The following is an 18,395-nucleotide window of genomic DNA, read 5'->3' on the forward strand; positions in this document are numbered from 1 at the left end:
AGCTAGTAGCCAAGTTAAAAACATCTCAACTTTTCAGAAATGCCGCAAGTGCACCGCGGGTCATGTGACAAGAACTAACCAATCAGCTTCATCCTTTCCCGTAACAACGTTGAAAGCTCAGCCAAGATGAAGGAACAGCTGACCATAGCTATATATGGATTGCCATTCTGAAATAAATTTAGTAGCAGAGCTACGTTACTGCAAGCGATTTTCAGTGGGTTGGTGGTGTCACGTAGATTTTTGAATATATTCAAATACATTGCATGATATTCGATATCCGTCTGAATTAGATTTTTCTAAAAAGTGACAGCCCTAATGTAAATATAAAACAGCAGACGGGCCAACTGAAAATGCCAATTCATTCTCTGCCAGCAGGAGGTACTTTAAGAGCAAAAGAAACAGTGGTTTGTAGCTGTAATCAAAAAAGTGCTATGCTCATGAACGCTAACTTATTAGACATTATAGGAAAGATTAAATGAAAATGGCATCAAAACTTTTTGCAAGACAATCGGTCCCCTTTAAAAAAAAGACACATTTATATAAAAACACTTGTGCAGCATTTTGATTTTGAAATATGCAGTGCTCTTGTTTATTCAATGTAGTCAAAGCATTTTGGAAAATCTATTTGTGTCGGTCAGTGTTGATACTGTGACGGGAACACAACAAATAAATCAATACACGGCAAATAGTAATAATTTCTGAACAGTAATGTCTTAAAGAAGGTTTTTCCTAATTATACTTTTTTTTAAGTGGAATTACATTGTACTGAAGCAGTGCCTTGATAGTGGTGCATGTTATATATTTAGCAAAAAAAAAAAGATTTAAAAAGATTTTATTGAAGAAATAATTTGAACTCCTACACTCAGCAAATTAATTGCTGCAGACATAAAGTGGGTGAGCAAACTAATTGCTTTAAATGACCTTTCTGGCTCAATCCCAAAAAAGTAAAATTTAAGAAAGAATTTAGGTGAGTTTACGTAATGTAACTTTATAATTCTGTTATATTAAAACAGAAAAGAATATATCGATTTTTAAGGTGATTTCTCTTTCTTTGTCCCAAATGTGCATGCAGGTGTTTGACAATGCTCCAGATGCACTCCAGATTGTGAGAATGTCGAGAAACAAAAATAAAAATCACTATTATCCGAAATATAAAAAAGGAAAATACTAATAAATACATTTAAACATAAAAAATGTCTGGATGTAAAAGCTGCCAATGGTTCCCTCATTAATAAATATCAAAGAACATGAATAGACAAATGATGTATATGATGCATACTATATTATCATATTGCATGTTTCAATGGCAAATTATTCAGCAGAGACATTATTGTTTCACTTTAGCTATGATACATTTTTTTTTCTTTTATAAATATAGATCATATTACTTAGCAATTTAAACAATATTTCATAGCTTGCACAATACTCAAAACTACAAGCTGTTCAAATCAAATAACCCGCTTAAGTTTTGCTCATATTGGTACCTCCGAGTTGCTTCAAAATCTGTGGGACGCAACTAACGTTACAGACTACATGCACCAAAAAAGAAAAAAAGAAAAGAAAAAAAACCTTAAATAAATCTCTTACCTCGTACTGAATATATTGTTTCCTCCATTCTGGAGTAATATGGGCAGACAGGTGCTCCGCAAACTTCATGCTGGCGGAGCAGATATCCACAGTAGGACTATAATAATATCCTCGGCTCGGGCAGCGTCTTCTTTTGGGGCTTTTGTTATTTCTGTCACTAAGTTACAGAGCCGCACGCGCTGTCTAAATCCTGTCCGGTCTATCACAGTCCAATATCCCCCGGTCCCACATATTACCCCGTTCAAAGTGAAACGCGCCACAAAAATGACTAAAAGGAACCTCCTTCTACTTCCCAAAACATGTGCCTAAATGACAGCGCTACAGCCCCGGTGCGGGCGTCTCTGGGAGGGACTCTCTGGGCGTCTGAAGTAGCTGCTGTCCGCCATCAGCGTGCACTGAGCGAAAGACGTGTGTGCGTCACAGCGCGCCGTGAGGTGCTTTTAGAAAAAAGCTGCTTGTGATTAATCTTATCATGCTTTTTTGTTTTAATATTTACAAATAAAAGTACATATTATTTTTTTTACATATTATGTTTTTAGATAAATTTCTATTATTAATGTAAATTTCTATTGATTTTTCTTTTAATTAAAAAAGTGTAAAAAAAAAAAAGGTGTTTTGTAATAATAATATTATTGCATATAAATCGTAATATATATTATCTAACACATAATTTATTACCCCATTTATTACTAATTCGTTATTTTTACTGTGTTGTCAGACGTATGTAGCCTACCCTATCTGGTCTACAATGATTTTTACCAGGCCAGAAGGAAACAAGTAACAGTAAAAAGTAATCCTATATACATACATACACACACACGCACGCACGCACGCACACACACACACACATATATATGATTTTCTTTTATTTGCCAATTAATCTCATTATGAGCTTGACTGGCCAATTCTGTGCTGACAACTACTGACAAGCTTTTTGTGGAAGCTCTGTATTGCAAAACTTATCGTTAGACATTATTAGTTATTTTTATTAGTTATGACATAATACTAACATTAATTCTGCTTATAACATGATATGCATAGATATAATATGCAAAAATTATATTAAATACACATAGGCCCTATGTTTTGTCAAATGGGATGATGGCAGTGGTTTATTTCTTGGTGGTGGTGGGGTGGGGGGGGGTGGTTATTAGTTCAGTTATAGCTGGCCTACTTTTCTCAAAAAAGAGCATGCTACTATCAAAGGGAACAACAGTCTTCCCAAATATTAAATCTGTTGTATATGCTATCAAACTGATGGATATTAATCAGGATTAAATGTCATTAATGATTTAAGTTTAGTGCAAAACAAAATAAAGTTAAAATAGCCATCCAGCAGTCCTTCTGAGCCCTTGACTCTAGTTTATGTAGAATCTGCTTGCTTACATTTAACTGATAGACTGCTTGCTGACTCAAGGCTATAGAGAACTGATTTATGCCCCTTAAGAGGCCTGCATTCCTGCTTTATGTTGTTATATTTTAGAACACCGTGGTGGCACTTAGCTTCTGGGCAACATAGCGAAGTATAAATAAAATATTTTGGACTACTACTACACTCCAGGCTTAATCACTCTGAGTATTTGGTCAGAAATAAATTTTAAAAAGCGGGAACTGGGTATAGAACCTGAATATGAATAAAATGGAAAGTGGGGCGCGTAGTACCGAGATTCGCTTAGGAAAATGTGATTTGTGTGCCATCTTGTGGACAATGTGTGTATTGTAAAATATGCGCATAAATCCCTGACAAGTGTTAATAAATTATATTAAGAAAAGAGCAAATAAAGTTTGTTGCAAACCATATCATGTAAATTACATTTTTGTATCTCTTCTGTGTTGAAATTCTAGATAATACAAGTTCTAGTATGGTAGCAATATTCCATTTCACGCATCATGCGTCTACTGTAAAACTGGTAGGACCTAAAAACCGTTGGAACTGATAGCATTAGTCGCAGGACGCACTCGTGCTTATTATTGTGACGTACCATTCACGGACTAATTCTCAAAACAAGTCCGACTGCATCGGATTACGGGATAACGTGCTGTAGCAGTCAACTGCCTGCGCTGTTTTTATTATAATTAAGGTAAATACTGTTGATTACCCCTATAAGGTATCTTAATTCTCTTCAATGGCGTCTAGATCTCCTTCATCCTCCCCCGACTCAGCGACGGGCTCCGGTACTGATCCAGCCCGGCCTGACACCGGAGAACCGCTCGGTGGAGGATCCGATTCGGATTCAGATTTCGGATTAGGGAAATTTGACTGTGGTGCTGGGGATACAACGCTTCGACTAGAAGGAGCCGATCTGGAGAATGAGTTTGAGGCGGCAGCGGACCGCGTCAGAGACCTCGTGCAGACCGCGAGTAGAGAGCAGCTGCTGTATCTGTACGCCAGGTTCAAACAGGTAAATCCAGCTTTCTTGTTATTGACATAGTTGATACTCTGAAGTCATAATACTTTAACATGAGATCACCTGCAAACACGATACGAAGTTTGGAGATTGTCTGGCATTTTATTAAACAGTGGCGGCTTGTATAAAGTTAGCCCAGTTTATGCAGCAACAGTAACTGCATTGATAGTTTTTTAATAAACATTGTTACATGACTAGGTTCTGACAGATGAAGATGTCTGTTGGTTCTGGAGTATAAAACATCTATATAAAATATATTTGGGTATTGGACAGTAATTGTCCAATTGACCCCCCCTTTAAGAAAACATGAAATATATTAGTTATTAGTTGAGATGTGGTGCTTATGTGAGTGATGCAGGTTTATGTCCAGCCAGCAACGTGTCCTTGATTTATTACCTTTTGGCTTTTTCTCTCGCTGATAAATATTATGTCGCTCTCTGCAGTCTGTTAAAAAGAAGAAGAAGAAGAAGAAGAAAAAATAGATTAATTATAAATAATAAATATAGTTTTATAGTCTAAAATATTTGACATACTTTCAGTTATTGGAACAATTTGTTATTATTAAGTAAACCATAAATATATTAATAAACGTATGTTTTACAGGTCAAAGTTGGAAAGTGCAATACACCAAAACCTGGTTTCTTCGATTTCGAGGGTCAGAGAAAATGGTAAGTCTCTTAACAAGGCATGCATTTCGTGATAAATCTTGAATTTTGATTTGGACATTGCATTGTTGATGATGACATCTGATGTCTTCAAAACCTTAGTCAGTTCTTGACTAGTACTATTAATAATGTAGTTGGCTCTTATGACAAATAACTTGTGGTTTTATTTAACTGCAAGTCTTTGGATAAAATCGACTGCTTAATAAATGAATGTAAATGTAAAATCACTTTGTGTCCAGCAATATGAGCTTTTTGGGAGTTATGAACTTTAGAGTCTTTAAATCTAACAGAGTGCTTCCTGTTGACAGGTCAGCATGGAAACAGCTGGGGGAAATGAGTGCGGAGCAGGCCATGCAGGAGTATGTGTCCTGTGTACATGCTCTGGATCCAGAAGGCAGCCAGAAGGTAAGGACTAGACCTACTGCAGGATGGGATGTAAAACAAGATTTTTCTTAATCTTTTGCAATTGAATAATTTGAGTTACTGAGTAATATGTGTTGATATTCACAAGTCCACAAGTTGAAAATGAAAAATTATGGAAAACAGATCTACATTGTATTGTTTTGGAGAGATTTTCACTTCTTAACTTGGAGGTTGACTTTTTTGTTGTTGTTGCTCTCAGGTGAAGCATAACATTAATTAGTATGTTTTTACAATTACATATAGTAAGTGGATCTGCCTTTTGGTAAACTATAGGCATTGTTCTGTAATGTTACTGAATAACATGTCCAGGAGAGGGCAGTCTCTGATTGTGCAGTTGTTATGGCCGTGCATCCTTCTCAAACAGGTCAGCTTTTAGAAAATATCCTATCGTTTTTACAAGGATGTTGAGAGTAATACTAAAATCATGTTAATAATACTATGCAATCATGTTTAAGCATACATTTATGTTGCTATTGCAAAGCTTTGATGCAGGTTTAAGACCAGCCTGCAATGTGTTTGCAATTTATTATAGTTTTATTAAATGTCCTGTCTAATAAAAGAGGAAGAAACCAATTATACAGACCCACTCCACCTATAAATAAAATAATATCCAAATATATTCTGAGTCAAGTTTCATTTTCTCTAGCTTTAAGCTCTTCCTTTCTCTTTTGTTCTTGTAGTCCCTCCATATCTATCTTCTCTCTGCCTTATTGCTTTTTACCCATAATCCCCATGTCAGAAAAGACACATCCCTTTCACTGACAGGGCTGCAGGTAACACAATCTGACTGCCATCCAGACGGGCACAAAAGCACATAAACAAATTCCCCACCTTACAGAATGAACTGATTGTGTTAGTGTGTTAAAAGCGGGCAGGAAGCTCCATTACGAGATGGAGATATAGAGACGGGGAGGGAGGTTAGACAATAGCTTGTTCCTTCTGTTGTTCCGTGCACCTGCTGTGGAGGAACAAAAGGAAAGTGCACAAATTTACGGTATTTTAATACAAGCCTACTATTCAAGCAGAAGTGCAGATGCAGCACTTTTCTGTTCAAAACAGTAATATTTTGAAGTCATTTAATTAAAATGGCTGTATAATAGAGCTGACTGGCTGCACAAAGGAATATTAACCTATTCCTCAGTGGGCTTGAATACCCAGAGTCCTTTGCCAAATTCTGTTGTATCTGCAAAGGGAAAAAAAGTGAATTTAACAATGTCAAAAATACAAACCTGTCTAGCGCAAGTTTAGTAGCATGTCCAGTGTCCTGCCAGTTTTCGGTCATGCTTTTGAAATGTGAAATCTGCCGTAAATGTTCTCACCCTCGGATCCTCCAAGATGCAGATGAGCTTGTTTCTTTATCAAGAAATTTTGCATTACATCACTTGCACATTAATGCATCCAAATGGATCCAAACATCTGATAAAAACATCACCATAATCAACAATTAATCCACACGACTCCAGGCCATCGGTTAATGATTCATAAAGTGAAAAGTGTTTGTTATAAAGAAATACATTCTTAAGATGATTTTAACTTCAGTTTGTTAATTCTTGTTAAAATCCTCTATCCATAATATTGCATTCTCTAGTTAAACAGTTTTTTTGTCTGAATCAGGAGATTCTTACAAGCACAGTTTTTCACATCACAAGACGTTTATTGATGGAATGGATTTATGTAGATTACTTGTGGATGTTTTTATCAGCTGTTAGGACTCTTATTATGTATATGATCTATTGCTGAGCAAGTGTGTCTACAAACAAACTCATCTACATCTTGAAAGGTCTGAGGTTGAGTATATTTCAAACAAATATTAATTTATGAGTGAACTACTCCTTTAAAATCTTAAAATGGATCTCTAGGCTTCATTATGAAAGTTTCCTGTTTATTCTTTGTGTGTGACTTGATTCTTTGTCTTTCTTTCAGTCATCAGAGCAAAGAGGAGGAGAGATTCGGAGTGGATTCGGCGGGCCAGCAGTTAGCTCTCTGTACCAAGAAGAAAAGATAAGGTAACAAGTCCTGCTTATGAATATGAAGATTTTATTACAATTTGCTTCAGTTTTTTTTTTTATTTGATCCAGTGATCACTCTCGCATTAGTGTGGCATAATTCATTTTCTTGCTCATGGAACTCACATATACTAGACGCCCCGATGCTTCTTCCATTTAACAAAACTGAATTCACATGGTTTTACCTTTCTTATATGAACAGTATTAGTATGCGTGCATAGGGGGTGAAGAGGCTTCAGGAAGCGGTAGAGTTTAATTACTTTTTATGATTATATAAATGATAAGAATGTAAAACGGATCCAGGCATGGATGGATGAAAGAAATATATGGAAGTATCAATGCAACAGGGGTTCGTTCCCCAAGTTGACACGTCCCAGGAGAATGTGAGTCGTTCATTGGGGACGGAAAAGCAAAGAGGCAATTAACATCCCGTTCCCCCTCCTCTCCGCTGAGCGGCCCATTTCGGGCGTGACCCAATCAGACTGCCATGCAGACTGCTTCGCTGCTTTCCAATTTCCAAGCTCGGTGATTGAGAGCCCTCCTGCATATTCAGACCTCTCGTTAGCATCTGATTAAAGAGTCTTAATGGCTTCTGCATTGCCCAATTGCTAAACCAAACGACCTGTAACTCCAAGGCCATCTAATTTTTTTTTTTTTTTTTTTAGCTTAAACTCACTTGGGAAACAACAGCTGATAAGTTGAATAACCCTGTGCTTCTCCAGCAGTCAAGAATGAGGAATATTTCTCCTCTGAAGAATGCATGATAGACGAGTTGTTCTATGAGGACGCCTTGGACAGAGATAAATCAGATTGATCTGATCTGATTGATGGGAGCAGAGGTGTCAGTTTCAGAATATCAGGCTATTTTGGAGGGCGGAGCTTTTGTGCACAAGGTGTGGCGTGTGTTTGGCTCTACCGATCACTGATCGATGGTGTTAAAGGAAAAGTTCACCCCAAAATGAAAATTGTCATTATTTACTCACTCTAATATTGTTCATACCTGTTTGACTTACTTTTTTCATGGAACATATGATATTTTCGTAACCAAAAAAAGTTTCAGGTTCCTACTGACTTCCATTGTATGCACAGAAATACATTGAAAATCCTTGGGAAATGTTTGGTGAGTAAAAGATGGCAGACTTTTCATTTTTGGGATCTCTTTTGCATGGCCTTGCGAGCATGAAAGACTCACGCTGTGTACTAAAGAGTTGTTTGTTATATTGTAATATTTGAAGCTTTTACACAGATTCACCTTTATAATCTGCATTGGAGTCTGTGTGTGAAAACATCAGCATAGATCTTTTGTTTGATCTCTCACTAGTCAGAAAATGTTGATGAAGTGGTGTGGAATGACATAGTAGCCGGTGACCTTCCCAGCATGCTCAGCGGCATCGCTGCTGCCATGTCGTTTATCAGTGGGCTATTAATCTGGTGTAAGCGTGCGCTTGTGTGCGCGTGTGTACTCGGGCTTTAGGAGCACAGGCCAGCATCAGTCTGACGAATGAGCAGTTTTATTGATTAGTTGCCCCGGGAGACGAATGATGCCCACATGGCACAAACACACTGGGTCACGGTAAGACCACAAACACTCACATATTCAGCCTTATTTACTACAACGGAGATAAGGCCGGGTTTACTGCATGCATATATAAGCATAAGCCAATTTCCATGATAACTGTGCACTTTGTTGTACCATTACTTTTTAAAACACAAGTTTTTGAATTTGTTCAGATATGTTGGATAAACTATCGTATTATGTACATGTATGATACAAGAGTGAAAAGTAGCTAGTTTTAAACGACTGGTCAGGACCTTCATGAATACAATGAATGATTATGAATATGTCATAACTGTGACATAGTCTGATGTTAATTTTGTGTTAAAAATAGATTACTTTGAATAAAATGTCCTACTCCAGTATCCATTCTGACATAGTCGTCTTTTTATTTGATACATTTTGCATATTTAACTTTGAAAATAACAAATTTAAATACACTTAATTCATATTTAATTGATACATTTTAATATAATAATAAAAAAACTTGATATACAGGTAATTTCTTTTGTACCTTATTTGTGGAATCTGCTATAAATGTAAATGTCCTACTGTAAGTAGTTTATTGAATTTTATGTCAATTTGTAGATTAATATATTGATGTATTTTGTTCAGAATATGAAAAAAAATCTCTTTGTCACATACCTTTTGCCCTACTGTATGTATATTTGTAATATGTATTATATTTATTATGTATTTTGTGTCAGTGTATTGATTCTATAACATTGACATACTCTGTACTGCACTGATTCACTCTCAGAAATGCTGCCAGTCTCATCTGCCCTGTCCCTGTAATGACAGTGAGGGGCGGCCACACAATAGTGCTCCAAATGCAATTAATCTGCCATCCTGCATGGGCAAGAGGGGCAGGGGTAAATCTCTTAATGAGATTTCTCCAACCAACTGTACCTCATCCCCTATAACCCTTTTCTTTCTCTCTCTCGATCTCTCGCTCTGCCCTGCCTGGCTCGGCCCAAATGCCACAAGGTGATTAGAGAGGAAAATAATTAAAACTGCTGTGGTGAGCGCCAGGCTCCTGAGAATGTGCATCCACAGAGGTGGATAAGCCTGTGACCATGAGACCCCTGCCAGTAACATGATTTTGGCGGCACCTGTGCACATCAGTTTAGCACTGTTTAGTCTGGCATTATCTTCCTTCTTGGGTGATCACTCAGGAATATACATTTATTGGACCTAGAATTTCTAGACTTGACAGCCCTGACCCTAGTTATGTATTATTTAAGATTAGACTATTGTGTTTCTTAATTCTTTACTGCGATTTAATGCTATTTCAAATGTTCTTTAATTGATTTCTATGAAATCTTGTAATAGGTTTGGTGTGATCATTGCTTCACATTCTTTCAGAGCATTTTCTCTCTTGTTGTGTTTGACTTTAGGGAAGAGGACAAAAACATTTTTGACTATTGCAGAGAGAACAACATCGAACATGTCAGCAAGGCCATCAGCTCCAAGAAAGTGGACGTGAATACAAGGGATGAAGAGGTAAGCTTTTCATTTTCTACATTTAGGAAATAAATACAATTGTACATATAAAATGTTATAGAATTGTACATGTTTACACGTTGTATATAATTTGCCAATAATAAATTATTATTATCAATTATAAAAATGCAACATTTTACAGCATTAGAATGATTTCTGAAGGATTATGTGACTGAAGACTGGAGCTTTACCATCACACAAATACATTTCATTTTAATTTATATTATAAAGGAAAACTGTTTTTGCCTTTGAGCGTGACACCTTCAAAAACATCTTACAGATAGTAGTATTATTTTCTGTATTATCTATAGTAGTATTTTGTATTATTATTTTATGTAAAACATATATGTATTTACACAAGCATAACCAAAAATATTTATCTGTTTGACTCGTGTGTTTGTTGAGAAGTCAAGGAAAGTGAATTTGATGTCCCTGTTCAGTGTATAGGGAGCTTTGAACACTGCGTAGGGACCCAGTGAATTGAAGCACAGCTTCTCTCTTTCACCCTACTTCTGTCTCTCTCTCTATCTGTGCATTTCCAACACATCTAAAACTCCAAAGGTCACTAGATGCACCATCCATCCGCTCAACCCATTTTTATTAATGTATCATCGTGACCAACTGGCCCGTTTCATTTCTCTCAGCACTCCAATTCTGAAAGTGGGGAACCAGTTGGCTCACCATCAGGTCGGCCAGATGGCAGCCATTGTCAGTCCACCATTGTTTGTCCTGCTGGTGCAGTCCAACAGATTAACCTCTAGAGGGCACTATTAAGTTTTAAAACCTGCTGTATTTATATACATATATATATACCCATATATGTATTATGTATGTGTCTGCCATCTTCCCGTCTTCCACTACATGCTCGAGGTCAGACCTGTGAGAATTGAGGCCTCGCTTCCAACCTGAAGTCCTAAACACCGACAGCGTGACTTTAACTCACTGCAGCATTCAAATGTGACGTATGCTTTCTGTTCGAAACATAATGCCATTTGATGTTTTCAGCAGAGGTTGTTGCCAGTGGTTTAATTTGGGCTGAGATGAGCTTCATGGCTGCCATTTGACCTCGTTCTGCTCGGCCCATCTCTGCAGGGGTCAAATACATTACCCCTTAATGTACAAGTGCAGCTGAGTGCAGGCCAGTGTGGAAATAATCTAAATGATGATGACAATAGATCAGGATAAACTGACAAACTTGGAGTTATTCCATGTGGGATGATAGCGGATGGTGACCAGAGGGGTGCTGGGACCTGGGGGATACCAGGTGCTTTACACTTCACTACTGGAGAGATGGGAGAACGGATTGCACAACCATGGCCACACACTGAAGGTGGATGTGATTATTTAGGGTTGCCTTGTGTTTGGCAATCTGAGAGACACACTGACTGATCACATGATTCTATTATCTGAAAAACTGCTTTGTCTTAAAAAAATACTTGCTCAGAGATTACAGTTTGATCTATACTCACTAATATTTCCACAATGATGTTTAAAAAATATATATTATTATCACCATTATTTTTTATTATTATTTAATTTGAAAATTAAAGACATGAATTCTCTGAAACTTGTTTGGAAAAAATGATCAGATTTATGTATTTCTGATGAGAGAAATTGATTCTTTATTTATTATAATTTTTATTTTTTATAATATATGTAATTTAAAAAATGCTATTAAAATAATACAAAAATGCTAATTGTAAGTATTTTACTAGTGGTCTCAGACTTTTGATGATTCTATAATAATAATAGTAATAATAATATTAATGTTATTTATAAATTATAAAAAGTAGGATAATGTTTTTTTTTTTCTAATAATCCAGCTGTTTTACATTAATTATATTATATAGGAATTTAAAACAATCAAGGAAATTGTCGATTATTAAATTCATTTTTTTAATTCAACAGTATACTATTTCAAAGTACTGTGATATTGCAATCTCATAGTATCACTCTATTACCACATTCTGTTAACTGAAAACAACAGCGCTCTAACACATTCACTAACATCTGACTTATCGAAGAGCTTTTATTAAATCAGCAGTGTGAATTTAGGTGTTTTTTGCTGCTTTATGACATGCATTGTGTGTCATGTTTTTTCTGTCTTATTATGGTGATGCCTTAAATTCCCTGTGGACGACAGGTCTACTCACGCCTCTGATAGGCACGAGCTCCTCCGCCTGATCAAAAGAGGGCTGGACTCATTTGTGCAGATGTCCCAAGAATTTCTTGCTTTCCTTTTCTCTCTCTGTTTGTGCTGGAACAGCCCCATCAATTACAGGCAATTGAGCCGGCAGCTCTCCACCCTCTTTGGCAAGGACATTGTAAAGCAAGAGCTTTCCTATTCATCTGCACTGAGCCCTGCTCAATGTACCGGCCCGCAGTAGAGTCCATGCCTGTCACACTTAATCCACTGCTCTCACCCGGGACAGAAAGGTCTAATCAGTGGGATTTCTAGATCTTTCCTGTTTCTACAGCTCTTCCGCTCAGCTGGAAGGAAATTGGGGAAGGTGATATAGTTCTGTTTGCTGAGACATTGTCACCAGAAGGATGATTTTAACACTTTCTGCATTCACATCTTAGTAGAATTTCTTAATTACTGAGTGTTTCATGTACTAGGAAATCATTTTTTTGAGTAACAACATTGATTCATACATGTCTTTATTTACAGCTAAATACTTGAGTTATTCAAAATTACTTTAAATTCATATAAATAGATACTTTTCAAAAGTTTGGGGTCTAAAAGTTTTTTTAGTTTTTTTGTTTCTGAATTGTCTTACGCTCACCAAGGCTGCATTTATTTGATTAAAAATACAGTTAAAACTAACATTGTGGAATATTATTACAGTTTTAAATAAATGTATTCTATTTGAACATATTTTCAAATAAAATCTATTCCCAGGATGGCAAAATGTAATTTTCAGCAGCCAGATTTTATTCTAATACACTGATTTGATGCTCGAGAAATATATAAAACTGTTGTGCTTCTAAATTTCTTAGTGGAAACTGATACGTCCTAGATAAAATTAATAATTTCTTGAAATAAGAAAAAAAAACTTACTGACCCCAAATTGACCTTATTATAATAATAATAATAATAATAAGTATAGTCATTTCTTTATAACTTAGAGACTTTTTACTTTGCAGTTGCTTTTTACTTTATTTCTAATAATGGCAACTTTTCTAATTTTATATCTAGTCTTACAACTACCTAATTTCTTTTTTTTTTTACTCCGAAGGGAGAAACAAGCTTTGATAAAATTACATATCAAATTGAAAAAGCAGCAGCTTCTTAACTAGCTTTTTAAACCACTTTGTAAATCATTTAGGTTGTTATTTGTATCTTCTAATTACAAGTTTGACAAAAACAGTTACTGGTTACTCCATTTAGGTAAATCCAAAATTATGTGATATAATACAAATGGTGTAATAATAATACAGTGGTGCTCTAATATATACCATGGTATATATTCATGTGCGATTCTTTTCGATTTACACGTCTAGAAGACATGGTATTATCTATCCATTGTAGTTCAATTAGTTAGCCAAGGGCTACGGATCCAGAGAGGAGTGTGTCTTGGGAGGAGAGTAGGAGAAAAGAAAAATGTTTGACTATATCTCTGATGAAAATTTGACAAACAGTCCAGGGGACACCCTCCTCTCCAAAAAGAAAAAAAAAAAACTTGTGGTGTAAGTCTTCAGACTCTCATAAATATCAATTTTAACATGCAGCATTGGAGATCAATATCATTTCAGCCATGGAATACGACTTAAGGAGTTGGCTTTATCTAATTGGCCTTCACTGAAAAATGAACTCTGCAGCCTTGATAGGGACAAGCGGCTTCAGGCCTGGGGGGCGGCGCTGGTGATCAAGGGTCTGCTCTCTTTTTGTCCCCAGAACCGCATCAATCACTGTTAAAGAGTCTCCCGTCCCACTGCAATTTGTTACTGGAGCGCCCATGATCTTTCCCTCCCACAATGCCCTTCTCTCTCGCCTGCACGGTGGCCAGAGAAGAACTCATCCTGTCAGCACGTCGTTAAATAGTTGGGTCTAAAGGCTCTGAGTTATAAATTGTTGTGCATAATTTATTTTTTCTGGAGGAGAGAAATCTATTGTGAAGTTAACTTTATAGAGGTCCGCATAACAAAAGGGAATAAATGAATGTGTTAGAGGTGAAGAGGGATTCATCCATCTGAAGGACTCGACCTGTAGGTTGTGTGGACGTCTATGGTTTTGGGTCGCAGAGATCTTTTGCAAATACTGGGATGTTATTGAATATTCTCAACGTCTCTTGGCTAGTGCTCATTTTTATGCACCATATGAAAGCCAGAAAGTTTACTAAATAAGAGTAACGGATTGAATTATGGGATCGAACTCCCTAGATTGACTTAAAGACATATAATGCAAAGTCTGAGCCAAAAAATTGTCTGTCCTGATATTTTGTATTTGCATTTGCATCCACGAGTTTTCACTCGATGAAGTTTCATGGTTAGTAATTATTTGTGTGTTTCAGGGCCGGGCTCTCCTGCACTGGGCGTGTGACAGGGGCCACAAAGACCTGGTGTCGCTACTCTTGCAGAACAACGCTGATATCAATAGCCAGGTGAGTCTAAGCACACATTAACACATTCTGGCTGATCAACAATGATGATGGTTTTCATGCTATAGCTGAGAACCGACGTGATGGCAAAGAAGTCATTTGTCCATGACGACTAAATTACAAAATAGATGGCTTTGAACTACAGAAAAGTGATGGATTTAAGCTCAATGATATGGAATAAAACAAACAATTTATAGGAATTGGTTGGTATTGAATATTTAATGGAACATGCTCATTTTCTACATTTACATTTTAGTTTACTCTTGCCCTTATTTAAATCTCAGTTATGTTTTAAAATTGCTAATCATTAGGCATAATAACATAGTCTGGTTACTGATTTTTATACATATAAATGTGTCTTTATTTATTTAGGTTGATATTTTTTGTTTACAGGTTTAGTGTCTTTTTAAGATGTTTGTTTTTTAAATAAGTTTCTGCATTTATTTATTTGATAAAAAATGCAAAAACATTATTATAATTAAGTCTCTTATGCACTTACCGGTAAGCTTATTGCTCAAGAAACATTTCTTCTTCTGTTTTTGCTGCCTAGTATTTTTATGGCAGCAGTTATAGACTACCATTTTAAAGTTTGGTGTAAGAAAGAAAAAAAAGGAAATTAACATATTTATTCATTTTTATTCAATTGCAAAATGGATTGTTGTGAACTGTTATTAATGGGGTTCGGTTCAGTGATATGGAATGTCATGAATGAATCTAATCTAAATTAAAGGGGTCATATGATGCAATTTTAATTTTTCCTTTCTCTTTGGATTGTTACAAGCTCTTGGTGCATGAAGAAGATCTGTGCATTTGCATAGACTAAAGTCTCAAATCCAAAGAGATATTCTTTATAAAAGTTAAGACTCGTCCACTCCCCCCTAAAACGGCACGTTCTAACACGCCCCTACGTCTCTACGTCACTATTTGGGAAGATTTGAACACAGATCAGATGTTCACTCAAAGAAAGAAGAACTTTGCACTGTGGATTGCCGGATCGCCTTAGAAGCGGAGTTCAGCAAGAGGTCATCACATGTGGTTGCCGCAAGTTCCTTCGTACAATTTGCCACCCGCGCTGTTCTCAAGCGCTCTCCACTCACTTTGCTCACTCAAGACCATGGTGTGTAACGCTTTTTCGGTGATAAAGTGAAACTACTAGTTCTTCCAAAAGAGGACACGACTAGAAATCATGTTTAAATCACATTTATAATGGGTTTTATGTTTATGTCTTGTCGCTCTGGACAGACAGGGCATCACAATATGTTAAGGGGCGTAACATTTCCGTCACACGATTAAGGTATTCGGCCAATCACAACGCACTGGATAGCTGGCCAATCAGAGCACACCTCGCTTTTCAGAGCGATGAAAAGAGGAGAAACAATAATGTACAGTATGTGGAAATTTTATTTATTTATTTTTTTTTTACCTTAAACCACATAAACACATTACACCAAATAATGTTCTTTTTTAGCAGCATCATATGACCTCTTAAAATAATTTATTGTTCTAATATTTGACCAATACTTGATTCAATATGGTGACTAATACATATATTGTGTATTCTGGGTGCATTATATATTGGATATAGGTTGATATAAGAGTTTTCTTTTATTTACTGTATCAGTTGATGATGAATTTTTAATTGTGTATGCTCATATTGCCCTATATTTTAACATTCAGATTATCTTTGCTGTCATCTTAATCTAAATAATGCAATTAAAGTTCATTTAACTTAATTTAATAACAGTCTTAAATGTCATTTTCAGCAAATCTCAAAATTGTGCAAAATACTGTGAAAATCTATATAGTTCTATTTGACTTCTTGATCCCAGAGCTGATAGACTCTCCTCATCACTGATCTAGGAGAACAGTGAATTGGGAAAGTTCTGCTGCCATCCCTGAGCTTAGCAGCGGCTGTACTTTAATCATTTAGAGATATTGTATCAGCATCGGTCGGTGTTAAGCAACACACTATAAGCAAGTAGCTGTATTTAAAAAAAAACACTACAGGTCATAATGGCAGATTTAGCTTTGTTTTAAGCTGGCTGAATGCTGCATTGGGAAATTAATACGGTGAAGTACAGTTATGCGGTCACTGGCTTGATCTGATTCTCACTAAGACAAATCAATTGGAAGTAATCAGCCAAATTGTTTGCATTATACAACCCATATAATCAGAACATTTGCAAATGACTCACTTTTTTATTAATTTTTTTGGTGGCTGTGGACCTTAATTGTGTGGGTGGAGAGTAAACGCTTGGCCTAGACAACAATCAGTGCTGTTTTATTGTTGTATTTTAACAGTTAGACTAATGTGAAATCCCCGCTAGAGCTTTAATAGACAACATAAAATAATATTATACGTAACAGACATTTAATCACTGGCCATGTATAGCATAAATATATAATAAAATGTATTATTTAATATTTTATAATATGTATAAATAAATATATAGTACATATGTATTTTGGAGCCAAGCATTGCATTTCTTTGGAAATAAAATCATTACTTGAATTTGGATATAAATTGGCCTGTTTTTGTTGCTTCTTTTTGGATCAGCCTTAAAAGAACCTACAGAATTTCTTTTGGGTTACTGCACTGACCAGCAGAAGGGGAATATTGCTGGACTACAGCAGGAGAATTATTGAGGGCAGATTTATTAAGTAGCGTTCAGGTGGCATGAGAGAAAATATGGCCTTATTAAATCATGCTACTGCTCCTGCCAAAATTATTATCCTATGTTAATACTTTCAGGAAGTGTGATTTGATAGCAATATAAAACCACTCATTAGGTTCAAGTGTGAGCCATGACTGCCTTTGAAAAGCACACAAAGAATAGCTCAATCTAGATGTATTTTCTTATTCATGAATATTTCCTGATACTTATACATTCATATTTTCCAAGTGACTTTGATTATATAAAATCTAAGACTAAAGGTAGAACATTTATAAATGAAAATATTACAAAAGACCAATAATGGGTGAACCATGAACTGTGAGCGAGGGCAGCGTTTTCACGCATCTGTCCTATGATCCGATTTCAGCTTAGTGTTAAATAAAGATAAAAGTGGTTTCTATTTTTAATTTGTTGATTGAAAAAGGGGCAATGGAGAAAAAAGGCTATTATGTCTTCAAATGAAAATTGTATTGAAATTAATCAGCTGATGGATGCGGTGGTCGCGGAGAGTGTGGTAGTTTGAATATGGTGGTGTAATCCTGGATCAAGGGGAACCACAATAGGAGCAAAAAAGTCCCCTTGTTCTCTCAGATTAGCTCATATGCCACCTGTCAACAGCCACCTGGACAACATCACAACGACAACACGTATTCAGTTCTCTCTGCATAATTGAACAGAACTGGGACACATGGGAGAGTTTGGGGGGATTCGTTTTTTTTCACGCTCATGGAATGTAGTTCATCTGTGGTAGAGTCAGATTTGTACTGGGAAAGTCTGGGTTCATGAGTTCATGCATCTGTTGTTTTCAGCTGCACTTCAACTATGGGCATGTGTTCTTGTATATGAGAGGCCTGATGCATCAAAACCTTAGTATTTACATTATAATCGATGAAGAGGTCTATAATGAAAGCATCCATTGTGATTTTGTCATGATGACATGATTTTATTTTATTTGTTTTATTTCTGATGTCT

At 36.2% G+C, this 18,395-nt stretch overlaps 2 protein-coding genes across 2 annotated transcripts in view; one reads left to right on the plus strand and one right to left on the minus strand.

Moving 5' to 3' along the window:
- The window catches only part of xpr1a (xenotropic and polytropic retrovirus receptor 1a), a 67,897-nt gene extending 65,896 nt beyond the window's left edge, over positions 1-2,001 (minus strand). The window contains exon 1 of the mRNA XM_052563560.1: positions 1,588-2,001. Within this exon, the coding sequence (XP_052419520.1) occupies positions 1,588-1,656 (69 nt within the window). The 5' untranslated portion in view covers positions 1,657-2,001. The remainder of the gene's footprint in view (positions 1-1,587) is intronic.
- Positions 2,002-3,554: 1,553 nt separating this feature from the next.
- acbd6 (acyl-CoA binding domain containing 6) overlaps positions 3,555-18,395 on the plus strand; it is a 33,037-nt gene continuing 18,196 nt past the window's right edge. The window contains exons 1-6 of the mRNA XM_052564172.1: positions 3,555-3,989; positions 4,599-4,663; positions 4,969-5,065; positions 7,007-7,089; positions 10,042-10,147; positions 14,662-14,751. Coding sequence (XP_052420132.1) covers positions 3,714-3,989; positions 4,599-4,663; positions 4,969-5,065; positions 7,007-7,089; positions 10,042-10,147; positions 14,662-14,751 — 717 coding nt within the window. The 5' untranslated portion in view covers positions 3,555-3,713. The remainder of the gene's footprint in view (positions 3,990-4,598; positions 4,664-4,968; positions 5,066-7,006; positions 7,090-10,041; positions 10,148-14,661; positions 14,752-18,395) is intronic.

The sequence above is a fragment of the Carassius gibelio genome, chromosome B8 (assembly GCF_023724105.1).
Source record: "Carassius gibelio isolate Cgi1373 ecotype wild population from Czech Republic chromosome B8, carGib1.2-hapl.c, whole genome shotgun sequence".
In the NCBI taxonomy this organism is placed as follows: domain Eukaryota; kingdom Metazoa; phylum Chordata; class Actinopteri; order Cypriniformes; family Cyprinidae; genus Carassius; species Carassius gibelio.